Raw genomic sequence first — 26,603 nt, 5'->3', positions numbered from 1 at the left:
TAATCTGCTCTGATTCTTCATAGAAAAAAGAGCTTTATGCTGACTTTGAGTCAGTGTAATCTGGTGCCCAAATGGTACTTCAGAACTAGGAAAAGAGAAGTCAGCACCAACTAGATACTTCACAGAAAGGAAAGGAGAGGAGATTGCCTTGCAAAGGAGCAGTACATCCATTGGAATTCAAGTACTAGGGATGCACATTCATTTGAAAGGAATGGATACAATACAATGAAAGAGTCAATTTTTGTTTCATTTGTGGACCCTCAAAATGGAAGGTCCACACAAATGAAATGAAAATTTTTGTCTCTTTCATTTATGTTTCCCATTTAAGTCTATGGCCCATTCTAGTATATGGCTTTGCTGAGCAAACAGCAGGTGCAGACAGGGTCTAACTGTTATCTATAGCTGCAACTCTGCCTGGCTGCATGCCGCATATGTACCACCTTAGGTTTTTTTCTGACTCTCTGCCTACCTGCCATTTTCCAGATGTACCACATGGAAATCTTGCTGCCACTATGTCTAGCTGCCATGCTCCAAATGTACCATGTTTGGGATATTGCTTCCACTCTACCTAGCTACCATTCCCCTGATGTATCACATGAGGGACTTTCTGTCACTCAGCCTATCTGCCATGCTTCAGATGAACCAATTTGGAGGTCTTGCTCCACCCTACAGCCCTCAGCCATCTAGTTGCCATTACACTGCGCTTTTCCCTACAATCCCATTTGAGCCTCCCAAGGACCAATCTGGATCCTTGGGGACATGGCTGTGTTCCAGGCTAACAAGTGGTCTGAGGGTACCTCATTTTAAACTATTCTGTGGCCTCATCAACAGGGCACCTAGCTCTTGAGAAATCTGATACTGAAGATAGACGATACCCTCAGTCAGAAGGAAGAAATGCAAGCACAACAGAAAAAGTGCTGAGGAGAAACCTTTTGCATGCTCTAAATGTAGGAAAGGTTTCAGTAGGGAGAGAAAACGAGTAGGGATGTGAATCGTTTTTTGACGATTTAAAATATCGTCCGATATATTTTAAATCGTCAAAAACCGTTAGGGCCACGATACAATACCAATTCCCCCGATTTATCGTCAAAAAATCGTAAATCGGGGGAAGGGGGAGGGCAGGAAAACCGGCACACTAAAACCCCCTAAAACCCACCCCCGACCCTTTAAATTAAATCCCCCACCCTCCCGAACCCCCCCAAATGCCTTAAATTACCCTGGGGTCCAGCGGCGGTCCGTAGCTAAATCGGGGGAAGGGGGAGGGCAGGAAAACCGGCACACTAAAACCTCCTAAAACCCACCCCCGACCCTTTAAATTAAATCCCCCACCCTCCCGAACCCCCCCCCCCCCAATGCCTTAAATTACCCTGGGTAGAGCGGCGGTCCGAAACGGCCTCCTGCTATTGAATCGTGTTGTCTTCAGCCGGCGCCATTTTGCAAAATGGCCACCGCAAAATGGCGGCGGCCATAGACCAACACGATTCGACTGCAGGAGGTCATTCCAGACCCCCGCTGGACTTTTGGCAAGTCTTGTGGGGGTCAGGAGGCCCCCCCAAGCTGGCCAAAAGTTCCTGGGGGTCCAGCGGGGGTCTGGGAGCGATTTCCTGCCATGAATCGTTTTCCGTACGGAAAATGGCGCCGGCAGGAGATCGACTGCAGGAGGTCGTTCAGCAGGGGTCCCGAATCCTCGCTGAATGACCTCCTGCAGTCGATCTCCTGCCGGCACCATTTTCCGTACGGAAAACGATTCGCGGCAGGAAATCGCTCCCAGACCCCTGCTGGACCCCCAGGAACTTTTGGCCAGCTTGGGGGGGCCTCCTGACCCCCACAAGACTTGCCAAAAGTCCAGCGGGGGTCTGGAACGACCTCCTGCAGTCGAATCGTGTTGGTCTATGGCCGCCGCCATTTTGCGGTGGCCATTTTGCAAAATGGCACCGGCTGAAGACAACACGATTCAATAGCAGGAGGCCATTTCGGACCGCCGCCGTTCCGGACCGCCGCTGTATCCCCAGGTAATTTAAAGCATTTGGGGGGGGGGGTTCGGGAGGGTGGGGGATTTAATTTAAAGGGTCGGGGTGGGTTTTAGGGGGTTTTAGTGTGCCGGCTCACGATTTTAATGATTTTCATGATACTTTACCCACCCAAACGGCAACAATACGATTCCCTCCCCCTCCCAGACGAAATCGATCGTTAAGACGATCGAGGACACGATTCACATCTCTTAAAACGAGTGCAGTAATCCTGTTGATTTGAATGGCTCAAACTGTCACAATAGTTTGAGCCATTCAAATCAACCTGTCCTAAAACCATAAGGCCTGTCATATTTGATCAGCTGTGATCCAGCATCTTATCTTAGCCAGTAGCAAGCAGCAAGTGCTTAGAGAAAGCGAATAAGAACAGTACATGGGTAGCATGGTCCATCCTCTGTTATAACCTTTCTGTTGTAATTAGTGATGGTTTAGAGTTTTATTGAATCTCAGATTTTATCCCTAACTGTTATGTTAAATGTTACCCTGACTCGGAGAATCTTTAATAAGTCACAGCACACACTCAGCACTGGGGCTAAGTCTCTGATTCTCTCTCAGGTGTTTCTTTCTATGGCCTTATCCTTTATGAGTGACACTCTTAGTTCCTGGTTATCTAATAATCCAAATGACTCCTTTGCAGGTTTCTGGTTTTACTTGAAAAAGTCTTTATTATTAGTTTTTGTTTATGTGGCAAGTCTCTTCTCAGATTCTTTCTTGGCCTGCTTTATTAATGTTTTGCATCTAGTATGGCAGTGTTTATGAAACTTCTTATTCTCCTCATTAGGTCCTACTTTCCATTTTTTGAAAGGTGCTTCTTTAGCTTTTATAGCCTATTTCATAGCACCATTTAGCCATGCTGGAAGTCACTTGTTTTCCTTTTTGACCTATTTTAATTTGTGGAATACATTTTTATCTCTGCTTACACAATATTGTTTTTAAACAGTCTAAATATCTCATGCAGACTTTTAACTGTTGTAAGTGCTTCTTTTAGTTTCCTTCTATAGGCCCCCATCTCAACTTCTGTGTGGTTATTAAGCCTCAGTTGAACTAAAAAGTTGGAAGGAGTGAATAATGACTTTATACAGCACATGTAAGATTAATCCCCAGTTGGAATGATGCTTGGTCGGGATCCAATTAGTATTCTGCAATCTGTGTGAATCTTTACCCAGTTCCAGAAGCAGATAATGAAACCCTACAAGGATTCTTATCCAATCAGTAGTGAGTTTGTATCTAAGGATTGTGACTGTGTTCACACCCCCCAGAGGGAGGGGACAGAAAACTACAGAGAAAGCTTCAGAGAACTAGAGAGAGTGATAGAGAGCCCAAGGAAGGCAGAGTATGGATGTGTGCACAGCAGCTGTCCAAGCAATTGGGATTTGGAGAAAGGATATAAGATTCTACAACCTAAGGGGGTCATTTATCAAAGTGTTAAATGGTATTTTCACATGCAAAAAATGCCTTTAATGCATGTGAAAGCACCATAATGTTTGGTGTGATGCAAATGAGAGGATATTTTGACCAAGTGGGCTTGGTTCACAGTTTTGTGAAGCTGTATTGCATGGCTTTTGCTATAACCTTTTTCATTTGTGTAAGGCTGAGAGAGAGAGAGAGAGAGAGAGACAGAGACAGAGACAGAGAGAGAGAAAAAAAAACTAGCCATAATGCCCTCATGCTAGATAGGTATTTATATTTCTATGGGAAGCCCACCTAGTAACTTGAGGTGAGGTTTAGGTATTAGTGTAGGGGTTAGGGGCCACGTTGACATTCAAAGTGAGACGTACGAAAAAAAACAAAACAGTGCTCTCTTGTGAAGATTTGATGACCTTCGGCGTGAGGAAACTCACAACCACTGGGGTGAGTTTCCTCACGCCGAAGGTCATCAAATCTTCACAAGAGAGCACAGTTCTGTCCGTAATTCTCACTTTGAATGTCAAAGTGGCCCCTAATACCTAAACCTCACCTCGAGTTACTAGGTGGGCCTCCCATAGAGATATAAATACCTATGTAGCGTGAGGGCATTATGGCTATTCTCTCTCTCTCTCTCTCTCTCTCTCTCTCTCTCTCTCTCTCCTTAAACATGGTCCCCCCAGTGGTTGTTTGTAGGAAATACAACAATTCTGGCACTTATCACAAAACATTAAAAGGTTATTGCAATTTGCACTAAGATAGCACTTCACATAGGTATTATTGCAATAAAACGCTGTGTTTCACTGAAAGGAGTTACCATATTGAAAATAAATGAATTACAATTGTTAAACTGTGACCAAAAAAGGATTTTTTTGTGTACACAATAAACTAAAGCACACCCCTTTTCGTATCACATGCAATATTTAGTGCATTTTGATAAATCCAGGCCTAAGAGACTAAAGTTATCTATTGAAATCATATCACCTATGGATTTCCTGGGTCTAAAAGACAGAAGCAATGTGAAATGAAAGCTAGAGTCCTCAGAAGTGAACTGGAGGGCTTGTTCCCTTAAAGGAAGCCAAGGTTGAGCAGCCTTGACCTGAGTAGACTTTAGGAATCAAGTTTCCAGAGTTCATTGCTTCCAAGCCTGGAAAACAGTGAGTTGTGGGTTTCCCCACAGAAGCCTGGATGTTAGCTCTCCTAAAGTATAAATATATCAACTTTTAAATCATATAATTTAAACTAAAACTTTGAGCATCTAAAACAAGGAAAAATGCACCAACTAGAGCTCTTTTATTATTTTTTTTATTTGAACTGCAACTATCCTACTTCGGGGACTTTAATACATTTTTGGTTGTATATGTTATGGTGGTGAGATGGTGGACCCTTGGGCCAGCCTGGCGAAGGAGGATTCCTTAGGGCAGACCGGGAGGCGGAGTCTAGTGTGGCCTGGGGACGGCTTCACCCTGGAGACCCTGGATCCCCCCAGGAGGAGCCCGTAGGGATCCGGGCCGCAGTGACTGAAGAGGGCCACGCGGCAGCGGGTCTAGGAAGGCTTCACCCAGGACCCGGGATCCCCCCAGGAGGAGCCTGTAGGGATCTGGGCCCTTGGGACTTACGAGCTGGAGACAGCCGATGGAAGAGGCAAGTCCAAGGTTGAAGCAGGCAGCAGAAGGAAGCGTCAGCAGCAGGTCCGGGGTCGAGGCTGGCAGCAAGCAGGAAGTGTCAGAGGCAGGTCCGGGGTCGAGGCTGGCAGGAAGCGTCAGAGGCAAGCCAAGATCAGGAACCAGGGAGACAACAGGTCAGCTGAAGCAGGAACTGGAACAGGCACAGGAGAACCAGGAACCTGGAACCAGCAACAAGCAGGAACAGGACGGCAACTAGATCACAGGGAACCTCGTTGCAAGGCACTCTCTCCAGGTTTGCACGCCGGTTATATACAGAGCTGGCGTCTGACGTCAGCCAGGGGGCTGTCCAATACTTCCGGGTGGTGGATCTTTAAAAGGAATGCCCTCGCGTGCGCGAGGCAGAGATGAGGGGCAGAGCTTCTGCCGGCCTGGACGGCATTCTCCACGTGGAGACGCCGCGGCCATGCAGCCCACCGAGCCGGGACCTCAGCGCTTCTCTCCGCGGTCAGGAGCGGAGGTAAGTGGCCCTGACCCCGATTGTGGGGGAGGCGGTTGGGGCCGCAAAAGTATAGTACAAAGAATTTTGAGTTTATAAATCGAACCCTTAACCTTTTTGGTTTAGTATTCATTTGCCTATGTATATGTAAAATATATTTCTGCTAGTTCAAAGTTCATCAGGTTCATTCAGTAAAATTGTGTTGAATTATATTCTTGGAGTTTATTTGATTTTCATTTGTGGGAGGAGGGAAAGGTTCAGAGAACCTCCAGAGATAATCCTGGATCTGTGCAGTCATCAAGTACTCCCATTTAGTGGTGAAAGATTATGCAATTTGTACAGCAATTACCAAATCTTGGAACAGACTGAAACTGTATTTTGTTTCCCCCAATCCCCAAAACAAATTGCAGCGTGCATAGTGATATAGGTCTGATAATATAGCTATTTTTCCCTATAGTAATCCCCTTTCCTGAACCAGCCCAATAACCTGGAGTGGGGGGGTTACACTTCTGATTAGTATCTTCATATTATCATAGTCTCCTTGTCAAAAGTTATATGTTATTGCAATAGTTTTTTTTATTATTCTCCTTCCAATGCTTATGTTTGCTTGCTTTACGATCACTATTGCCAAGCGATTCCATCTCCATTCGCATTTGCATCAGATCCTGCATTTTCCAGTGAGAAATAGATCAAAAATAGACTGCACGCACGCAAATTCACAACTACACCATTTTTTCTAGGATGAGTTTCTCAATGAAGCAGTAATTTATGGTGTCTAGAAATGTAATCTTTCTGACATGTCCGGATGAGACATTCACTCGATCAATGTTGGGGGGAAATTGAAATCTACCATTATTATTGTATTTTCATGCTTATTGCTTAGTAGACCATCTAATCTCTATTAGCATTTCACAATATTTTTCACCAACCTTGTTGGATGGAAGGATAGTAAACCCCCACTGCTGGAGGGGTCAAGCATGAAACTTTTATAGAGATTCTTGGTTTTCCGTAGAACTTGTTTTCTGACTCTGTGGAATCATTAACATATAGATCAATGCCACTACCCCAACCACTTCTGTCTGGCATTTTGATATATTTACCTTGGAATCACTGTTTCCCAATGGTTACCCTTTCTCTGCCAGATCTCTGAGAAGCATTTTATGTCTTAATTCTCCATCTTATATTTTAGACATCTGGCATATGTATACAAGCATGTATTCTTTTTATTCTTTTTTTCAGAACTTGCTTTCTAGCAATGGAATCAGTGTTTCACTGGTGATTTCATGTAACTAGTGCTGCGGTTGTGCTGTTCTTATCACAGCCAGCAAGAGCTTCTGATACACTGGTGGTAGCCAAGCAAGAAGGGGAGAGAAGTGAACCAGAATTTTGAAGTAGTGATCACAATAACATTTCAGACTTGACAGTAATAAGGACAAAAATGTTAGAGCTGCACCAAGTGCTAAAATTGCTCTTAATTACAGTTTAAGAGCCAGGAAAGCGGAACCGTGAACTAGCATGACTCATGCTCTGAGACAATAATTGCAGGGTTGGATTGTGAAGCGCATACGGCTACAGAAGCCTATCCGGGCCAAGTGGATTCAGTTTGTAAAGACATTTCAAGTGCTTCTTTAAAAAATATGTATATTCAGAGTCGAATGTGGCATTTTACAATAAGAGTTCTTGTATGTGGTAATTGTTATTTGCTTGCAGGGACCTCCGCACGCTGGTCATTGAGATGGTCTTATCCACTGACATGTCAGGTCACTTCCAGCAAATCAAAACTATGCGAAACACCTTGCAGCAGCCAGAAGGGTGAGTTGTTCTCCGTGCCGCCCATTCCTAAAGAAATGCAAACAGAGCTTTTCAATGAGGCCCTTCTCAGGAAGGCCATTATTAATGTTTTGCCCTTTGTTCTGGGGAGAATCAACACTTGTCCTTGCTTTGACAGGATAGACAAAGCAAAAGCCATGTCTCTGATCCTGCATGCGGCAGACATCAGCCACCCGGCAAAAACCTGGGACCTGCATCACCGCTGGACCATGGCACTGATGGAAGAATTTTTTCGACAGGTGCTGTTTTCAAAGACTTAAGCTAAACAGATAGCCACTGGAACGGCTTCTCTTCTTTATTTTAACTGTAACTATATATACATTCAACAGATTCAACAGATCACAGTTCACTGTTGATTCATAGATTCCAAAATAGTTATTCCTTGAATGCCTGTCCGATATTTTGATTCCTCATTTGCAAGCTGATTTCTCACAGTTCAAATGTATTTGTACGTGCTGTAATGCGACGATTTAAAATGCACTGTAAGAGTCACCTGTGCAGATGAATGCAAGGTGAAGGAAATAGTATAAATGTGCCCTGGTGTCCTCAAAACGCAGAAGCACATGAAGCCTTACTGTTGGTGGATTTAATTCAAGGAACGTCTCCCAAGTGTGACAGAACGTCTTCTTATTGGCTTCTTTAAATTGAAGTGGGTCTCCCTCATACACAGGCTTCCTCAGTGGTGATTTTCCTTAAAAACCAAAAAACCCCAAATAAACCAATAAACAGTACCAGCTGGTTGATAGCTGGGGTGGGAGTAAGGGCAGAGAAATAATGGGGTAGCAGTATAACAGGGAAAGGGGGAAAATGAAGTGGCAAGGGACTGGGGAGAAGGGAAGGACTGCACACATGTCGGCCTTCTCTCTTTCTCCGTTCCCCAAAGTCTGTCACCATCAGCCCGTTTCTTCCCAGGCCCAGTCTCTTTCCCAACACTTGTTCTCCCACCTCACCAGGCTCTGACTCATGCTGACCCTCACCAGGTTTAATCCTCTTACTCCAGACAGTGGCTGCTTAGGATCATGAAGCAGCAGTCTACCCAGTTTTCTCTTCCGGGCTTGATGTGCAACTGCTGAAAGATCCTGAGCAGCAGCAGCACTGATCACAGCAACCGGCTCTTTCTGTCACCAGACACCCATGTGCTCCATATTTTCCAGTGTCTGGAAGGCAGCCAAAAAGGCTTTGGTTCCATAACCCAACATAATCCAGCACAAAATTACCACTGGGATTCCCTTTATTATAGGCAAGCAAGAAACAGAGAAGACCCAGTTTGTTGAGCTTTTAAAATAAATTGACATTTTTAGCGAGCTTTTCACTATGACCTCATGGCTTTGTTTGCTAAACTTCTGCCAGCGGAAGGGGTATTTAGGTTAGAAGAAATCTTACACCATTAGTGACGCTTTCTCCCCCCCCCCCCCCCCCCAAATGGCTCCTGCATAAAATTGCCCCATAACACAGAGAGTTAGGGATGGTGTGGGGACCTGATGGTCCCTGAAGTGGAAAAGTCTAAACAAATCCATTTTTGGAGGTATGACTGCATGACTAGCAACTTGATGACAGCACAAACTAATAAATAAAAAAAAATGAAATTAAAAACCTCATGACCTGTTAAAGCATTTCTGAAAGAAGGTGCTCCTTTAAGATAAGAAACCCTTCCACATTCTGTCATTCCAGTAGTTTCTGCCAGCGAGAGAAATTTTCAAAGGCATTTCCCCTGAAAAGGGTTTTATACGCATTAATGAGATCTGTGAAATTTTCCTATCATCTCTGCTTGTTTAAATATGCACATTGTGCCAGTACCTGTGTACTTTTCTGCTCAGAGAGAGGAGGCATTCCTGAGAGGTGGTTAGGAATGGATTAGTGCGTACCCGCATAATTTCTCTAGAAATAGCAAGTGCGAGTCTATGTGCGTAGTTTTTCCTGACCGCCCCCACCCCTGCATTCGAAGGAAAGTAAAAAGTACACTCAGACTTTATACTTCTGCACACAGTTTGAAAGTTTCCCTAGGAGTTAGAAGATTGGCCTGACAAAATATGCTTCAGATTTTTCTGAAGATCTGAAGCAGTTTTTGCATTTTACCAGCAGATTAGGGGTAAATCTGTAATACCAGTTGACCTCGAAGCAGGTTGAAGTCCACCTGGTTCAACTTTGGCCTTGAGTTGTTTGTACGTATCTGGTTGCTAATTGAAGAAATTTACAATGTTTTTCCAAAAAATAGTAAGACCTTTGTCTTTGCCCAAGCGTTTGGTAGTGAATAAGATTTACTCGTTAATTAATGATGATTCTGTTTGCTTTTCATTTATGTTTTTTTTGTCTTTCTAATTTTATATGTTTTAATTTTGCGATGTCATTTTTGTGTTATTTTGATGTGTGCTATTTTAATTATATTTTTAGTTAGCATTTTGCCTCTGCACTCTGCTGCATGTACCTTGTAAGAGGAGTGGAATATAAATATTTTAAATACAATAAAAGGATGTAAAATAATTACAATTACAACAGCTACTTTACTTTGCAGGCAACCTCATGCCTTGCTGATTTGCATTACTTAAATCTAGGTATAACTGTGCTGTCTTTTCATTGACCAGATGAAGGGAATAGCTCTCAAACACTAATCATAGATGCATTGCATTAGTCAAATAAAAATGTATCCCCTACAATTTATGTTTTGCCCCTTAATTCTACATATTGAAGTGGAATAATGTCGTAACTATAGTACTGTACTTTGCTTTTGTGATTGCTGTCACTGCAACCAGGACTAAGGAGATGTGTTCTACTCTTATAGGCTTATTGTTTTTCTTATTTCTTCATAGGGTGACAAGGAAGTTGAATTAGGGCTTCCCTTTTCCCCACTCTGTGATCGGAAGGCTACTATGGTAGCTCAGTCCCAAATAGGTAATCATTTTTCTTCCAGTGTTAATACACAACTTGTCAAATGTGTAATTCTTGCACTGTCTCATTGCTTCTAAATTACTAGATTCTGGTAAATCATATAGGCATCACGTCAACACTTGTTGCATCAATTTGTATAACTTTGAATATGTTCCTTTCCTTCTCAGAACATTCACAGCACTTTCATTTCATCTTTACAAGAATGTAATAAAATGTCATTTTATTTTAAAAGATTTTTCTAGTGATTGGCTTATTTTTGCAAGCTCTTATACTTTCTTTACTCACTGGGTTGTGGTAACAAAAATATATTAGGATTGAATCAACAGGATTGTCCCATCCTCCTGAACTCTACAAACGCTGTACTGTGGTTGCCATAGTGGTGCTGATAAATTGAAGTGGACTGATATGGCAGCTGCACTACTTTATCCAAGATGGCAGATACTGCCAACTCACCAAAACAGAAATGAGACTGAACAGCCACCTTTAATAATGCCTTCAATCATAATTTCTGATGTACTTGGGTGTTCAGGTAGCATCATTTTTTGCTTGAACCTGTGCATTTTGGGGCACATTTCAAAAAAATATGTGAGCACATACTTTTGTTTGCGCACCCAGCGCAAACAAGAGTACGCCAGATTTTAATAGATATGTGCGTAGCCGCACGTATCTTTTAAAATCCGGGGTCGGCGCGCGCAAGGGGGTGAACATTTGTGCACCTTGCATGCGCCGATCCCTGCGCGCGCTGCCCGTTCCCTCCGAGGCCGCTCCAAAATCGGAGCGGCCTCAGAGGAAACTTTCCTTCTGCCTCCCTTCCCCTCCCTAACCCACCCCCCAGCCCTACCTTTATTATAAATGTTACGCCTGCCCGAGGCAGGCATAACTCGCGCGCACTGGCCAGCCGCCGGCATGCGATTCCCCATCCTGGGAGCAGTTTCGGAAGCCTCGGCCATGCCCCTGGGCCGGAATCAAGCCCACGGCCCCACCCCCGGATGACACGCCACCACGACACGCTCCCCGACACGCCCCCCCCCCCCCCCCCCAGGAAAGCCCTGGGACTTACGCGTGTCCCGGGGCTTGCACATGCCACTGAGCCTATTCAACATAGGCTTGGCATGCACAGGGGGAGCTTGGGGCAGGTTTTCGGGGGGTACATGTATATCTTACGTGTGTACCTTTGAAAATCTGCCCCATTGTTTTGACCTGTTAAAGGGAGTGTAGAGATCCCAAAAGCTAGTTAAGGAATATTTTAAGTTAATCCAATACTTTTGTGTTTATTGTCCTTTATTGACCTTTATTTCCACTCTAAAACTATAAATATCATCCATTACAGTGTGGAGCACCCAAGCTCTAACACTTTTTCATATTTAAATTAAAAGCGATGAAACAATAGCAAAAACCTAAGACTGAAATGTAAGATGTTCTTTTTCTCTTGGCATCCCTTTAAGGTGTATTTATAGAGTGGCGGTGTATAGAATCTCAGAGCAAGAAAGTAAGGAAAGTACAAAGGAATGACATTCAATCAAAGATAGGAATCAAGGATCACTCATCTATACTTAGCCAATTTTAGCACTATTTAAATTAAATATCATTTCAGTTACAGTCTAGAGCATTTTAAAGCATTTGACAGAAGCATCCTGAAATACATCTGAAACCTGAATGAGTGTCTTAGTGTGAGGTTTTTTGGCTTTCTTTCAGCACATAACAGCAGACTACATCATGCATTTAACCAAAGTAACAACTGTAGAAATATCAGATATTGTCTAGTGTTATGAGTTTCCAGTTTTATCCCCACATTTCATGTAGCTTTAATTTTTGCATGAGAAATGCATGGTATTGATGAACTAGGGATAAACCAGGTCATTAATTAAGTTCTGTTACTGCACAAATCTGGGTGCGTGCCAACTGTGGACTCCCATTGCTGTCCCTAACAAATTAATTGTCTTGCTGGGAACTACCAACATATTGACCACAGCCATTCCTGGATTCCTCCCAGCTTCCCAAAGAAACCTGCTGTCTTTTTCTTGGACAGTCTGCACTCTGGACTGGCATGATTGACCTCCCCAGAAGGAACCTTTTTTTGTCAAAACCTTCTGTTTCAAGAAATTATACATGTTCTTACAGCTGCATTGTACAAGTGATACTTTTACTGAAAGTGCAAGTGTTTATGCCCCATCTAATGCCGCCTGCCTCTACCCCCCCTCCCAAAAAAAATAAAAGCTATAAAATATTCATGTCCTCAGAAAGCTTAGAGGTGAATTTTAAAAGCCTGGTGCACACTAAAATCAGGAGATACTAGCAAACGCGCCCACCGAATTTTAAAAGCCGCCCAGATGCACACATATCTCCTGCAACATGCACAACTAAAAATTTTTTAAAATGGGACGGGCCATGGGTGTTTCAAGGCATGGCCAAGAGATGTGTGCGTAAAGCAGCTGGGCGCATGCCCAGATCCCCTGTCATGCAAGTTTACATCTGTTAGGGATGAGGTATAATTTAAAAAAATAAAAAGAAAGAGCCATTTCTCAGGGGTTTAAAGGGTCTGGGGTAACTGGGGGGAGTGCAGACTATCAAACCAGGGGGAATTGGATGATCTAGTAGTTAGTGGGAAAACTTGTGGACGAACTGGTGAAACTGGCAACCGCGTGGACGCGCGCCCCTTTTAAATTTCCCTACTTATGCAGTAGAAGCAGGATTTATGCACATAGATACGTACCCACTTAAAACTGGGTGCACGTATGTGCACAGTCAGGCTATTTTATAACATGAGCGTATATGCACGTGCGAGTTACGAAATTACCACATGTCTGGGTGCACGCCAATGCACATGCACCAAAGATCGCCTGCGCACCAGTTTGAAAGTTACCATCTTAAAATAGAAGAGGTTGTAGGGTAAAAGGGAACTGCGGTGCTTTCCTCCTGCCAGATAGTAGTGCTTTTAATGTTAAAACCAATACCAGCTGTTGTTTTATGCCCTAAATCAGAAATGCGAAGATCGTGTTTCCTTCTCAAGCTCTGCCTTTGCTTACCACAATCAGCACTTTAGCATGTTAGGAACATTGTTCAATAGTGCCAGCTCAAAGCTGGGCTGATGCTGTCTCCTAAAGATATGTCTGTTTTCATCATTCACTTGACTGAACACTCCCACACACTAGGGGGAAAAAAAAACACATTTTGCATCCACACATTAATCAACAGCAGTTTGAAAGAATGAGCTGGCTGGTACCAGACTGAGTGCTTCAGCCCTGCTTCATTTTCAGGAACCCTTCATTTAGTTTGCTCTCCCATTCAAGGAGAGCTGTTACGAGGTCGCTTACTGACTCTTCACACCCACTAATTGGCATTTTGTGTTGCAAATCTATTTCCTTGTAGTACACTATTCTGACTGAACGAGTAGAATATCAGGTCACAAGAAATATTTACAAACACCAAGGGTCAAGATGATTTAAATATGTGCTCCTCTTCAGACTACAAAGAAATATACTCCAAGCAGGACCGGTGCAGAACACACTTCCAGCAGAGTCACTGAACAATGCACAGTTTGCAGCCAAAGAATGATAGTGGAAACATTTTTATTCTGCCCATAACAGAAAGCTGGGCTGGGTAGATTACAATAAACATTCATAATTAAAACATCAAAAATAAAAATATAGCATAAAAGCATATTTAAACAACAATCTCATACAGCTGACCTGCAAACACAATTTCTATTGTCCAGGCTTTAAGTTGTTTATGAAATACTGCCAGATTAGAGCAAGAATGCAAAGCTAATGGCAAAGCATTCCATAACACCAGCCAAGTAATTGACAAGGTTCGACAAATGAGCCTGCCATAATGAAGGGTAGATAGCAACCATCGAGGGCCCTGACTTTTACAGTCTGTGGAACTGATGAGCATGGGGGTAACCAGCACAGTGTAGCAGTTACTACCATTAATAGAAGCATGGGATTTACTACATTTAGCCAATAAGCCTTGATGCTTTTGATGAAACTACAATATTGCTCTCTGCTTCGAAGGAGGGGGGTGGGGGCTGAAAGAAAAGAGAAATTTAGATTCGGGGACAACCAACATGAGCCATAACTTTTTTACAGTTTGGGGTACTGATGCACAGACAGTAAGAAAAAAACACAAGACTGCATCTACAGCCAAGTCTATAAGCAAAGCAAGTCAAGCAAAACTGACTGCTACATGGGGGAAACCTGCATGATGTGGCAGATACTATCATGGGAAGCTTGTTGGGCCATTGGTCCTTTTCTGCCGTCATTTCTATGTTTCTATGTTATGTACATAATGACGAGACACAGAAGGAACATAGGGAGGAAACAGCTTAGTTAAAAAAGGAGCTAAACTGTTTACAAAGTAAAACATTAAAACCAGAAACTTAAATCTTTTATTGAATGAACTGTCATTATCAAAAGCAAGAAACCTGGTGAGGGGAAAAAACCCAGGAAACCCAGTCATAATTAATGTGTAAATTAAAATATAGGAGAACTGGACTAAAAATTACTATTTTCTGCTTTTCAGGCTTCATTGATTTTATAGTAGAGCCCACATTTTCTCTTCTAACGGACTCAATAGAGAAAATAGTTACTCCTCTTATAGAGGAAGCTGCAAAATCAGAAAATACAGCCTTTGGAAAGTCCAGGTTTGTGATTTCCCTTCAATGCTTGTTTTCACTTGGGCTGTTTTGTTTCTTTGTAGTCAAGTTTTAAGTATTCTGAAATGCAGAAAGGACCAATAAATTTTGCTATCCAGCATTGCCCCCTAGTGGTAAACTCATGCAATTTCTGCTGCTGATTCATTTCATGCAGTGTAATGTAATTTGTTGTGTTAATATTTTTGGCAGGTACTGTTTTGACTATTACTGAAATAATTTCTTTATTGTTTCCTCGGTTTATCTGTGCAGGAGAATAAAGGTCTTGCCTTCATTTATACTATCATGAAGCCTATGTCTCTTGTCCCAGTACCACGTATAGTGAATGTCCTGGAGAACACTCATTTTAGGGACTTTAAATGCACATCTGCATACGGTAGTTCTTTATCTGCAGAATTTAAAGGTTTTGCAGCATGGTTGCAGATTCAAAAACTTGTTTGACTGTGTCTTTCACAAAAATCATAGATAATATTCTGATAGCAAATTAAGATTATAATGCCACTTCTTTGACCAATGTTTTTGACTTATCAGGTATTTCACCAAGAGTCATCATTATGTATTTCTTTATTGCACTCTTTTACATCTAGCCGAGCTCAAAGCATGTTAAAAAAAAGAGTAAGAGTCTATATTCAAGTACATACAAAAAAGCACAGTAGATAATAGCTACCTTTAAAGTACAAACAGTTAGAACATTTAATTGGGTAACAACTGACATAAAGCACCATAGGTAATAACATAGGAAGTGAGAAAACAGGGACCCAGTGTTCAAAGTGAGCAGGAGTCATTTACCCAGTGTTGGGTTTTAGGGTGCATCTTGATAGGCACAATAGGTAGCAGTATAGGAAGACATGTCACAGGGATCCCATGTTTAGAATGTCTGGTCTGGGAGCAGAATTGCCATATATCAGGAAGCAGAAATTACAAATCAGCTAATCAAGAAGTGTGTTAAGTTAGTCGTTTTTTGTTAACCTTTATTTTTGTGCATCCAAGTGGACTAACACGACAGCCAAAATAATACTTATCAGGTAGTGAGTATCTGGGAATGAATTTTCTACATTTCAGATGCTCTTTTTTGTACAGCAGATTATGCTTTGGTTTCTAGACCAAAGGCCATCTTAGAGAGTCAAATTTGTAAGTTTTCCAAAGATTAGCAGGTTAGGTGCTAGTCTGATATTCAGTGAAAGGGCATACCTTAGGGTTTGACCTGATCCTCAGAAGATTTTCTTTCTGATAGTTGCAAGGCACAGGTCTATGGGTGTCGGCATAACTAGATGGGTTTTTGGAATCTCATGATCACAGAGAGCGGGAAGGTATATATGGGGTAAAGTGACTGCTGAGGTAGCACGGTACATATCCTTCAAGGGCCTTAAGTCATTGTGAAGTTAGCTTGATGGAGTATCAAAAGCCAATGCAATGATTTAAGATAGGAGTTATCCTTTCAAATTTACTTGCATTATTTATCATTCAAGCTACTACATTTTGAATGAGTTGTAGACCCTGGTATTTTTGGGAATTTAGTAAAAAATCATACACACTTCAATGACTATGGAAAATGCAGGGATGTCACAGAAAGAACAAAGATGTCATAGTAGGCAGAATTGAAAGATAGCTGATTAAGATACTATTAGAACCTGAGCTTCAATAGTGAGCATTTCATGTAATAGACATAGCAAGCTATGAATTATAGCTGAAAGGCAGAGTTGTCCCTCTCCCGAGGATCATCTCAGAGGTTAAACTATCTTGTTCTTTTATGCATATCCACGGTACCTCCATTTTGTAGTTTCAGTTTATTTTGGCTTAGCAAGTTGGAGATCTTCCCTGGACATTCACTTAGATTGGCAATTGGTCTATCTCAGTTTGGGCCAATTAAGGCTAGTAGCTGTTAGAGATGAGCTGCATTTTTCTCTACCGGGTCATTTTTTGAGTCGGACGCTTCGGGGTAAACTTCGTTTTTCCTCGGTTAGTTTTTTGGAAAAATGAACAAAAAACTAAACGGGGAAAAATGAAACGGGCCCAAAAAACAATGAGGGAAAACGAAGCTCAAAAACCCACCCCAAGCATTAAAATGTACTATAATACATTAAATACACCCCCCCCCCCACCATCCCGATCCATCCCCAAGACTTACTAACATCCCTGGTAGTGCAGCGGGGTCCCGTGAGCGATTTGCCCCTCCGTGCTGTTGGGCTGTCCGGCCTGCCTCACATCAAAATGACGCTGATTGCCTTTGACCTACTATGTCACAGGGGCTACCGGTGCCATTGGTCAGCCCCTGTCACATGGTAGGAGCACTAGATGGCCAGCGCCATCTTGTGCTCCTACCATGTGACAGGGGCTGACCAAAGGCACCAGTAGCTCCTGTGACATAGTAAGGGCAAAAGCTATTGGTGCCATTTTGATTACTGGCAGCCGACAGTGAGATCGCTCCCGGACCCCCGCTGGACCACCAGGGACATTTGGCAAGTCTTGTGGGGGACAGGAGGGTCCCCCAAGACTTGCCAAAAGTCCCTGGTGGTCCAGCGGGGGTCCAGGAGCGATCTCCTGCACTCGGGCCGTCGGCTGCCAGTAATCAAAATGGCGCCGATAGCATTTGCCCTTACTATGTCACAGGGGCTACCGGTGCCATTGGTCAGCCCCTCTCACATGGTAGGAACACAAGATGGCACCAATGGCCATGTGAGAGGGGCTGACCAATGGCACCGGTAGCCCCTGTGACATAGTAGGTCAAAGGGTATTGGCGCCATTTTGATGCGAGGCAGGCCAGAAAGCCCGACAGCATGGAGGGATAAATCCCTCGCGGGACCCCGCTGGACCACCAGGAATGTTAGTAAGTCTTGGGGAGGGATCGGGATGGTGGGGGAGGGGGTTGTATTACATAAATTTTAATGCTTGGGATGGTTTTTTATTTAAAAAAATAAAATGTGCCCCTCCCCCCATACAAACCCGAAAAACTAATTTTCCTCGTAGTTCGGGGAAAATCAGTTTTGGGGTTCGGGGCCCCCGACCCACGACGAATTAGGCAATTTCGTTGAAATTGCCTAATTCGTGATAAACGAAGCTCATCTCTAGTAGCTGTATGTAATCAGTGTATGAGTAGCAGGTGGTCTGGTGGTCTCTGATGATTTTCTCTAGTAGTACCATGTATATGTTAAATAGTGTAGATAATAATATAGATCCTTATGGAATGCTGCAGGAGAGAGCAAAAGGGTACAATGATGCTGGTCACAGAGAGATAGTCTGGGAGTGATTTTGGAGGAAAGATCTGAACTAGGTTAGCACTAGGCCTGCAGATCCCAAGTCCTTCAGGTGAGTGATTAGGACTTCACAGTTAACAGTATCAAATGCTGCAGAGAAGCCAAGGAGTACCATCAGGGCTTCTTGATCATGATTCATGCAGAGTCAAAGTTCATCAACTAGGCTTATCAGTACCATCTTTGTACTAAAGTGAGGCTTAAAGACAAATTGGAAAGGGTCTAAAGTATTGGCAATCTGCAGGAAATGAGATAAATGTAATTGAATTGCTTTTTTGATGATCTTGCCTAGAAATGTTAGATTTGAAATTGGAACTTTTGACTCTGAAATCTAGATGCATGAATGTTAAGCCATTCCACATGACAGAATTTCAGAAAAACTGAATCACTGAGTTTTATGATATGCAAAGTCTAAAGCTATAAAAATCCCAATTCAAACATTGCCGAGAAAATAATTTTCACTCTGAGCTAGTTCAGTGTCAGTGTCAGTTACTACCCTTAACAGAAGGCATGGGGGTAACTTACGTGGAGCAGTAGTTACTACCCTAAAAAACTTCCTGGGCAGACTGGATGGACTATTCTGGTCTTTATCTGCCTTCATTTACTATGTTACTATCAGGCTGATACAGTAAAATTCATGGGAGAGCAGGCGAGCGCCCACTCTCCCGGCGCGCACACAGGCCACTCTCCGTGCGCATGATTCTCTAAAAAAAAATATTCAAATTAGGGCCCGCGGTAAAAAGAGGTGCTAGGGACACTAGCGTGTCCCTAGCGCCTCTTTTTTGATAGGAGCGGCGGCTGTCAGTGAGTTTGACAGCCGACGCTCAATTTTGCCGGCGTCGGTTCTCAAACCTGCTGATAGCCACGGGTTAGGAAACCGAACGCCGGCAAAATTGAGCGTCCGGTTTTCAAGCCACGGGCCGATTTTAAATTTTTTTATTTTTAATTATTTTTAACTTTTGGGACCTCCAACTTAATATCGCCATGATATTAAGTCAGAGGGTGTGCACTTTCCTGGTGCCGGCAGAAATTACTTACATTTTACTTACTGAATCACGCGGGAATAACTAATAGGGCCATCAACATGCATTTGCATTTTGCGGGCGCTATTAGTTTCCGGGGGGGGGGGGGGGGTTGGACGCATGTTTTTGACGCGCTATTACCCCTTACTGAATAAGGGGTAAAGCTAGCACGTCAAAAACGCGCGTCCAAATGCAGGTTAACAGTGCGCTCCACTGGAGCACACTGTACTGTATCAGCCTGTTTGTTAGAAATAACTGCAAGTGTTAATACCAAATTTTCCACCCTGGTGGAGGTGAATCCCAACACATTATTTTTGGTATTCTTGAAGTTAAAAGTTTTGGGGCAAGTTTTAAGGTGTACAAAAATCCTGCAAGTCAATTGGCTTGCAAAGTTTTCAGTTAACAAATCTTTTGTCTGACAATTTAATTTCCTATACCTTTAGAAATGGAAAAGATCCACGGAATATTCTGCACAAGAAAAAAATAACCACTTCTCACATTTACTATTAGCAATTAAAAAGTCCTATAGCACATTTTAAAGCTTAGCTTTTACATTTTTTCTGTGCAGCTTTTCTCCAGAAGTTGCAGGGAATTAAATCTTTAGAGGCATGACCTTTGAGAACAATAGTCCAATTTATCAGAGGTACCTGGTCAAGGCGCCTGGAGTCTGTCCAGGTAGATCTGTTCTAACACATCAGTGGGGAATCCCTTCAGGAGGTTATGTAATTCCTTCTGGTGTTTTCCAGTGGGATCTGAGGATAGGGATTTGTAGAATGTGGTGGCAAAGTCTTGTCCTCAAAAGCTCAAACCTCAATTAATTGATTAGCCAATAATAGGGGTGGGAAAACATTTTAACCTAGAGCCCATTGAGGCAAGGTGTTGTTCCTGGGGATGAGTTAAGAACCATGGAGGGTAAGAAGAAGAGGTTATCCCCCCATAATTTGAAGCAAAAAGCTAGGGTAGTTGGGGTATGGGAGTGGAGGCAAACTAACTATCCATCCCCAGTCCCACATCAGTCACCCCCACCACCATCCTCATCCCAATACAAAGAGCTACAGACTCAGTGAAGGTAGTTCCACCCCCTCCCCCCCCCCAGTGACATCATCATGGGCAACAGCCCTATTTCTCTGGACTGGGGATGCCAGAGGCGCACTCACCGGCTGCGCATGTACCTTTGTCTGCTCCTTCATGTGCTCCCAACAATGCTTCCAAATATACCTATCACTAGAACAGTTTTCCTCTTTGCCACCTTTCTTATTTCTACGATAACTGGACAAGTATGATGTGGAGACCTGCACCCTAGACCATGATGTGCTTTAATTAATATTCCTTTGCAACTGTTTAATACCTCTCTTGCCCCCATACCCTTACTTTATTTCTAGCTAATGCTCACTCTATCTCTAACCCCCCCTCTTATTTATGATTTACTAACATCCACCAAACTAACATCCCCTTCACATAAAACCCCCAACTCACAAACTCATCATTTTTACAAAAGAAAATATGTTGATCCAACAAATTTTAAAGAAGAATTTCTTCCTCTAATCACCAATATGTCTGATACTAACACCAATGACATGGTAAACACCTGGAACTAGACCTTATTAAGTACCATGAATAAGATTGTTCATCTCCAAAGTTTTCCTGTAACAAAACATCTTATGCTCCATGGTATACTCATACTTTAGCTTTACACAAAAGAATACTTCAAAAATCAGAATATGCATGGAAAAAAACACAGGAGTGTTCCATCTTGACCTTTTCAATACGCAACTTTCTTCATACTGAACTGCTGTTAACTCAGCAATAAATAATTACTGGTACTATTCCAAATGAATTCAAGAGGCCATCAACAATCCTAAGGTTCTCTTCAACATTGTAAAATTCATCACTAAACAACACAATCATGGAAGCAAATATCCTGAAGCTAGTTCACCACATGAACTACGTAATTCATTTGGAAAATTCTTCCAGTCTAAAATCCAAACCATAATTAATTCATTTTCTTCAACTTTACCCATTATCCCATCTGTTATACCTGCTCACACCTGAGAAACATTTAAAGCTGTAGCCAGTACTGAAATACTTAAAATCATTTCCAAAATGAGATCATCTTCTAGCCCTCTAACTCCCTGCCCTACCAATTTACTTAAACTCATTAAAGATGATCTAGCACTCCCTATTTCTCAAATTGTCATCTTCTCCTTGTCTACCTGTATACTTCCTGATTCTTTAAAATCTGCTACTGTTATACCAATACAAAAGAACCCTATCATTGTTAATTCTGATTACAGTAATTTTCATCCTGTCTCTGCCATTTCTATCTGAAATCATAGAATCAGTAGTATTAAAACAACTCACTACTTAGATGAACATTCTCTACGTGATCAGTATCAGTTTGGATTTAGACCTCATCATAGGACAGAAACACTCTTACTGTCCAGTACTGACATTATTCATTGAGGATTTGATTCTGGTACCTCTTATGTTTCCATCTTCGTAGATCTTTCTGCTGCTTTCAATACTATCAGCCATTATATACTAATGTCTCGTCTTTCTAGCATTGCTATCACTGGCACAGTCTTTTCCTGGTTTAACTCCTACTTATCAAATCGCACTCAACAAAACAAATCCAGAACCTCGGCATTATTCTTGATGCTAAATTAGACATACAAACTCATATAAAATCTGTGGTCAAATCCTTGTTTTATAAACTACGTCTCCTCCAACACATTAAGCCACTTCTCAATCCGACTGCCTTCAGAATGGTGCTTCAATCATTAATACTTACTGGAATTGACTATTGTAATTCTCTTTATATTGGATTACCCCAATCGTCTATTCGACCACTCCAACTGGTACAAAATATAGCTGCTCATTTAATATCTAACAAGAAATGGCATGAACATATTTCTCCAGTCTTATTTAGCTTACACTGGTTGCCTATACATTGGAGAATCCAATATAAAACTATATTCACCCTACATAATTTTATTCCCAACAATTAAAGTCGATGGCTTTCTGCTATCTTACACTTTTATGTTCCATCAAGAAACCTTAAATCTAAAAATTAACTTCTTCTACATATCCTATCTCCAAAAGCTACCAGGCTCACAATGACGAGAGAATGCGCTTTCTCTATGCAGGCCCTATTTTATGGAATACTAGCCCTTCTTCACTAAGACTTGAACCCAACAAGAAAGAATTCAAAAAAGCCCTAAAACATAATTTATCCAGGGAAGCATTTAACTACCTATGTGAAACCTAATTTCAGGCCATTATCTTTTACTTTTTGCCCTTTCTTATCCCTCATTAAGTCCCTATTTCTGCCCTCTCTTCCTACTTTGATTTAATATATGTTCTTATGTTTCACATATTTATATTATATTTTTATTTTGATCTGATTATGACTGTTTTTATTGTAACCTGCCCTGAACATTGGAGGGTGCGGGTAATAAATTATTTTAAATAAATAAATTGATACCTCACCCACCTGACCAGTCTCTAGCTGCCTTAACCCCCAGTCAGCTATCTCCTCACACCCCAGTCCCCTAGCCTAGTACAGAAGAAAGAAAGGAAAAAAGAAAGAAAAGGAACCAAAAAAAGAAAGATAGAACCAACCTTTTCACTCTCTATCCCTCTGGTTGATCTCCATGGCTGGACTCGGTAACCCATACTCCCAGCAACTGGACTAAGGTCCATTCCCCCATTCTACTATGCCTGTAGAGCTACACCGCCATTTTAATTCACAGGTGCTGCATCTACACCCATGCTCCAATCTCCCCCTGAAAATGAGGACGCTGAATAATGTAAGGAACCTGTATAAACTCCCCTTCCTCATGGCTGTGTTCCAGTACAAAGTGTATGTGCACAAAGGGGCAGATTTTCAAAGGGTTACACGCGTAACTTAAGCGAGTAACCCCGAAAACCTGCTCCTGTGCACGCCGAGCCTAATTTGCATAGGCTCGGTGACGCGTGCAAGCCCCGGGACGCGCGTATGTCCCGGGGCCTAGAAAAAGGGGTGGGAAGGGGGCTGGGCCATAGGCGTGGCACCGGTCCGGTGGCGGTCCGGGGCAGGACCGAGACCTCCGGCACAGCGATTTGGCCTCTTCCAAATTATGAAATAAAGGTAGGGGGGGATTTAGGTAGGGCTAGGGGATGGGTTAGATAAGGGAAGGGAGGGGAAGGTGGGGGGGAGCGGAAGGAAAGTTCCCTCCGAGGACGCTCAGATTTCGGAGCATCCTCGGAGGGAACGGGGAAAGCTATCGGGCCTTCCCTAAGGCTTGGCGCATGCAAGGTGCACAAGTGTGCATCCCCTTGTGCGCGCTGACTCCAGATTTTATAATATGCGCACGGCTGCGCACACATGTTATAAAATTGGGTGTACATTTGTTCATGCCGGGTAGCATGCACAAATGTACCCCGCATGTGCAGGTTATAAAATCAGCCCCATATTGCACAAGGCCCCACTCACAGCTCCAAACATGCACTCTGACACCAGCTCATGCACCTGATTGAGGCCTTAGTATCAACATGGCACATTGGAAACAACAGCTGCCCTCCTAGATCAATGCCATTCTGCTGCAGAAACCAGCAGACTCTTTGTAGCCGTGTCTCACTGCCAAGCCACAGCACCATTTTGGCCTCCTCCAATGCTACAAGCCCCCAGAATAGTGCAGGTCAGTCATCTAAATTAATGGACTTCATGCCAGTGGCACAAAGAAAGGAGCCTGTGGGCCAGAAATGACCCACAGGCGTTAGTTTGTAGAGATGTGAATCGTGTGATCGATCGTCTTAACGATCGATGTCGGCTGGGAGGGGGAGGGAATCGGATCGTCGCCGTTTGGGTTTTTTAAATATCGTGAAAATCGTGAAAATCGTGTAAATCGAAAACCGGCACACTAAAACATCCCTAAATCCCACCCCGACCCTTTAAAATAAATCCCCCACCCTCCCGAACCCCCCCCCCAAATGCCTTAAATTACCTGGGGTCCAGTGGGGGGGAGGGCGGGAAAACCGGCACACTAAAACAACCCTAAAACCCACCCCGACCCTTTAAAATAAATCCCCCACCCTCCCGAACCCCCCCAAAATGCCTTAAATTACCTGGGGTCCAGAGGAAGGGTCCCGGTGTGATCTTTTACTCTCGGACCTCCGGTGCTTGTAGAAATGGCGCCGGCGCCATTTTCCGTACGGAAAAATGATTCACGGCAGGAGATCACTCCCGGACCCCGCTGGACCCCCAGGGACTTTTGGCCAGCTTGGGGGGGCCTCCTGACCCCCACAAGACTTGCCAAAAGTCCAGCGGGGGTCCGGCGCCATTTATGGCGCTGGCCGAAGACAACACGATTCGACTGCAGGAGGTCGTTCTGGACCCCCGCTGGACTTTTGGCAAGTCTTGGGGTCAGGAGGCCCCCCCAAGCTGGCCAAAAGTCCCTGGGGGTCCAGCGGGGGTCCGGGAGCGATCTCCTGCCGTGAATCGTTTTTCCCTACGGAAAATGGCGCCGGCGCCATTTCTACAAGCACCGGAGGTCCGAGAGTAAAAGATCACACCGGGACCCTTCCTCTGGACCCCAGGTAATTTAAGGCATTTGGGGGGGATTCGGGAGGGTGGGGGATTTATTTTAAAGGGTCGGGGTGGGTTTTAGGGTTGTTTTAGTGTGCCGGTTTTCCCGCCCTCCCCCTTCCCCTCCCCCCCCCCCACTGGACCCCAGGTAATTTAAGGCATTTTGGGAGGGTGGGGGATTTATTTTAAAGGGTCGGGGTGGGTTTTAGGGATGTTTTAGTGTGCCGGTTTTCGATTTACACGATATTTTAAAAACCCAAACTGCGACGATCCGATTCCCTCCCCCTCCCAGCCGAAATTGATCGTTAAGACGATCGATCACACGATTCACATCTCTAGTCTGTAATAGTGTTCATCTTACTGTACCATGAGTTCCTTCAAAGCCTTCATCTTTGAACTGATCCCATTCAATTTTTAAACTCTTGACTATTTTCTAAAATTGGCAAGCCTATGAATGCTTGAGTGCATCTTAAGTCAAGGGTCTGGCTCTAAGCCTTTAGTGAAGAAGAGCCAAACCTGAAGAATGATCCTATAGTAAACCTGGCAGAAAGTGAAAGCGATATTGGCAGAAGGTCACAATTTTTAACTAACTGTTGATAACTGCAAGGAGAAAGCAATTTTGTGAGCTAGGAACTATTACTATAAGAGAGAGCATTGTAGTATCACTGCAGTTCCTAGAGCTCGGTTTAACTCTGGGAAAACAAAGCTGCAGTACCTTGAAAGTTCCCAGAAATACAAAAGGGTGAGGCAAGTGAGCGCAAAAAGAGTCTGAAATTTAGATGAGTGTTGGGGGCTGAGACCAAAGGTGGAAAGAGACAGGAGAATAAAAGCAAAGCTGAGGGGAGGAAGGAGATTGAGAGGAAAGGTGAGGCAACTGAGAAAATTGGGAGGCAGAGTATACTGAGACAGGAAGTAGCAAAATAAGTAAGTAAACCAGAGAAGGAAATACAGATGTACACAATGGATAGATATGTGAGGAAAAAATGAGAACCTAACCAAAAAATGGAATATAGCTGATTAACTTAATTTAAAAAGGATTGAAGAAGCAGCAAACCATTGAAGGAACTGAGAAAGATAAAGAAGAGAGATGAAAGAAAAATGCCATTTAAAAAAAAAACAATACAATAGAACGCAATTGAATTAAAAAAACCATGACAAAAACTTAGAACAATTCATTCAAAGATTAGAAAATGTCATATATGCATTAACATTTAGGGGTTGATTTTAAAACTCATCTGCGCGTGGTTCCCGGCATCCATACATGGACACGCCGATTTTATAATATGCGCACATCGCCACACGTATGTTATAAAATACGATATCCATGCACACATGTGAGCCCAATTTTATAATTGGCACGCACATGTGCGGGCGGGTTCACACTTGTGCGTGCAACAGGGGGATTTTGTAAACCAACGTGTGACGACACGAGTAGGCCTTCCCCAGTTCCTTCCCAGTCCGCTCCAATTAAGGAGTGGACTGGGAGGGAACTTCTCTATACCCATACCTAACCTTCCTACCTTTTCTCCTCTCCTCTCCTCTCCTCCCCGACCCCTAACTCCTACCTATCTACCCTATTTTGGTTTTGTTTTCTAACTTATATGCTCCTTCAGAGCAGAAATAACTTACACGCACTCACTTCCCTGGGACAGGGTCTAATGGCTGCTGTCCCGGCTGGGCCCCACCCCACCCCTCCCTGCCCAGACCATGCCCCCCAGCCTACCCTTTTTGCTGGCCGGCATTTCTGTGTGTATTGGGGGTTGCGTGCATGGCTGGACCCTTTCTAAAATGAGCTCAGCGAGAGCATGGCCTGGCCATGTGCGTAACCCGTGGTTTTAA

The 26,603-nt window shown here is 43.3% G+C and overlaps 1 protein-coding gene across 7 annotated transcripts in view; it reads left to right on the top strand.

Moving 5' to 3' along the window:
• Positions 1–26,603, top strand: part of PDE1A (phosphodiesterase 1A) — a 733,908-nt gene that overhangs the window by 587,974 nt on the left and 119,331 nt on the right. For all 7 annotated transcript variants that reach the window (XM_029605930.1, XM_029605928.1, XM_029605927.1 and 4 more), the window contains 4 exons: positions 7,269–7,370; positions 7,507–7,627; positions 10,196–10,277; positions 14,796–14,916. In XM_029605930.1, coding sequence (XP_029461790.1) covers positions 7,269–7,370; positions 7,507–7,627; positions 10,196–10,277; positions 14,796–14,916 — 426 coding nt within the window. The remainder of the gene's footprint in view (positions 1–7,268; positions 7,371–7,506; positions 7,628–10,195; positions 10,278–14,795; positions 14,917–26,603) is intronic.

The sequence above is a fragment of the Rhinatrema bivittatum genome, chromosome 6 (genome assembly GCF_901001135.1).
Source record: "Rhinatrema bivittatum chromosome 6, aRhiBiv1.1, whole genome shotgun sequence".
Lineage (NCBI taxonomy): Eukaryota > Metazoa > Chordata > Amphibia > Gymnophiona > Rhinatrematidae > Rhinatrema > Rhinatrema bivittatum.
Note: the sequence above shows the minus strand (reverse complement) of the source record. Positions and strands in the feature narration are given on the sequence as shown.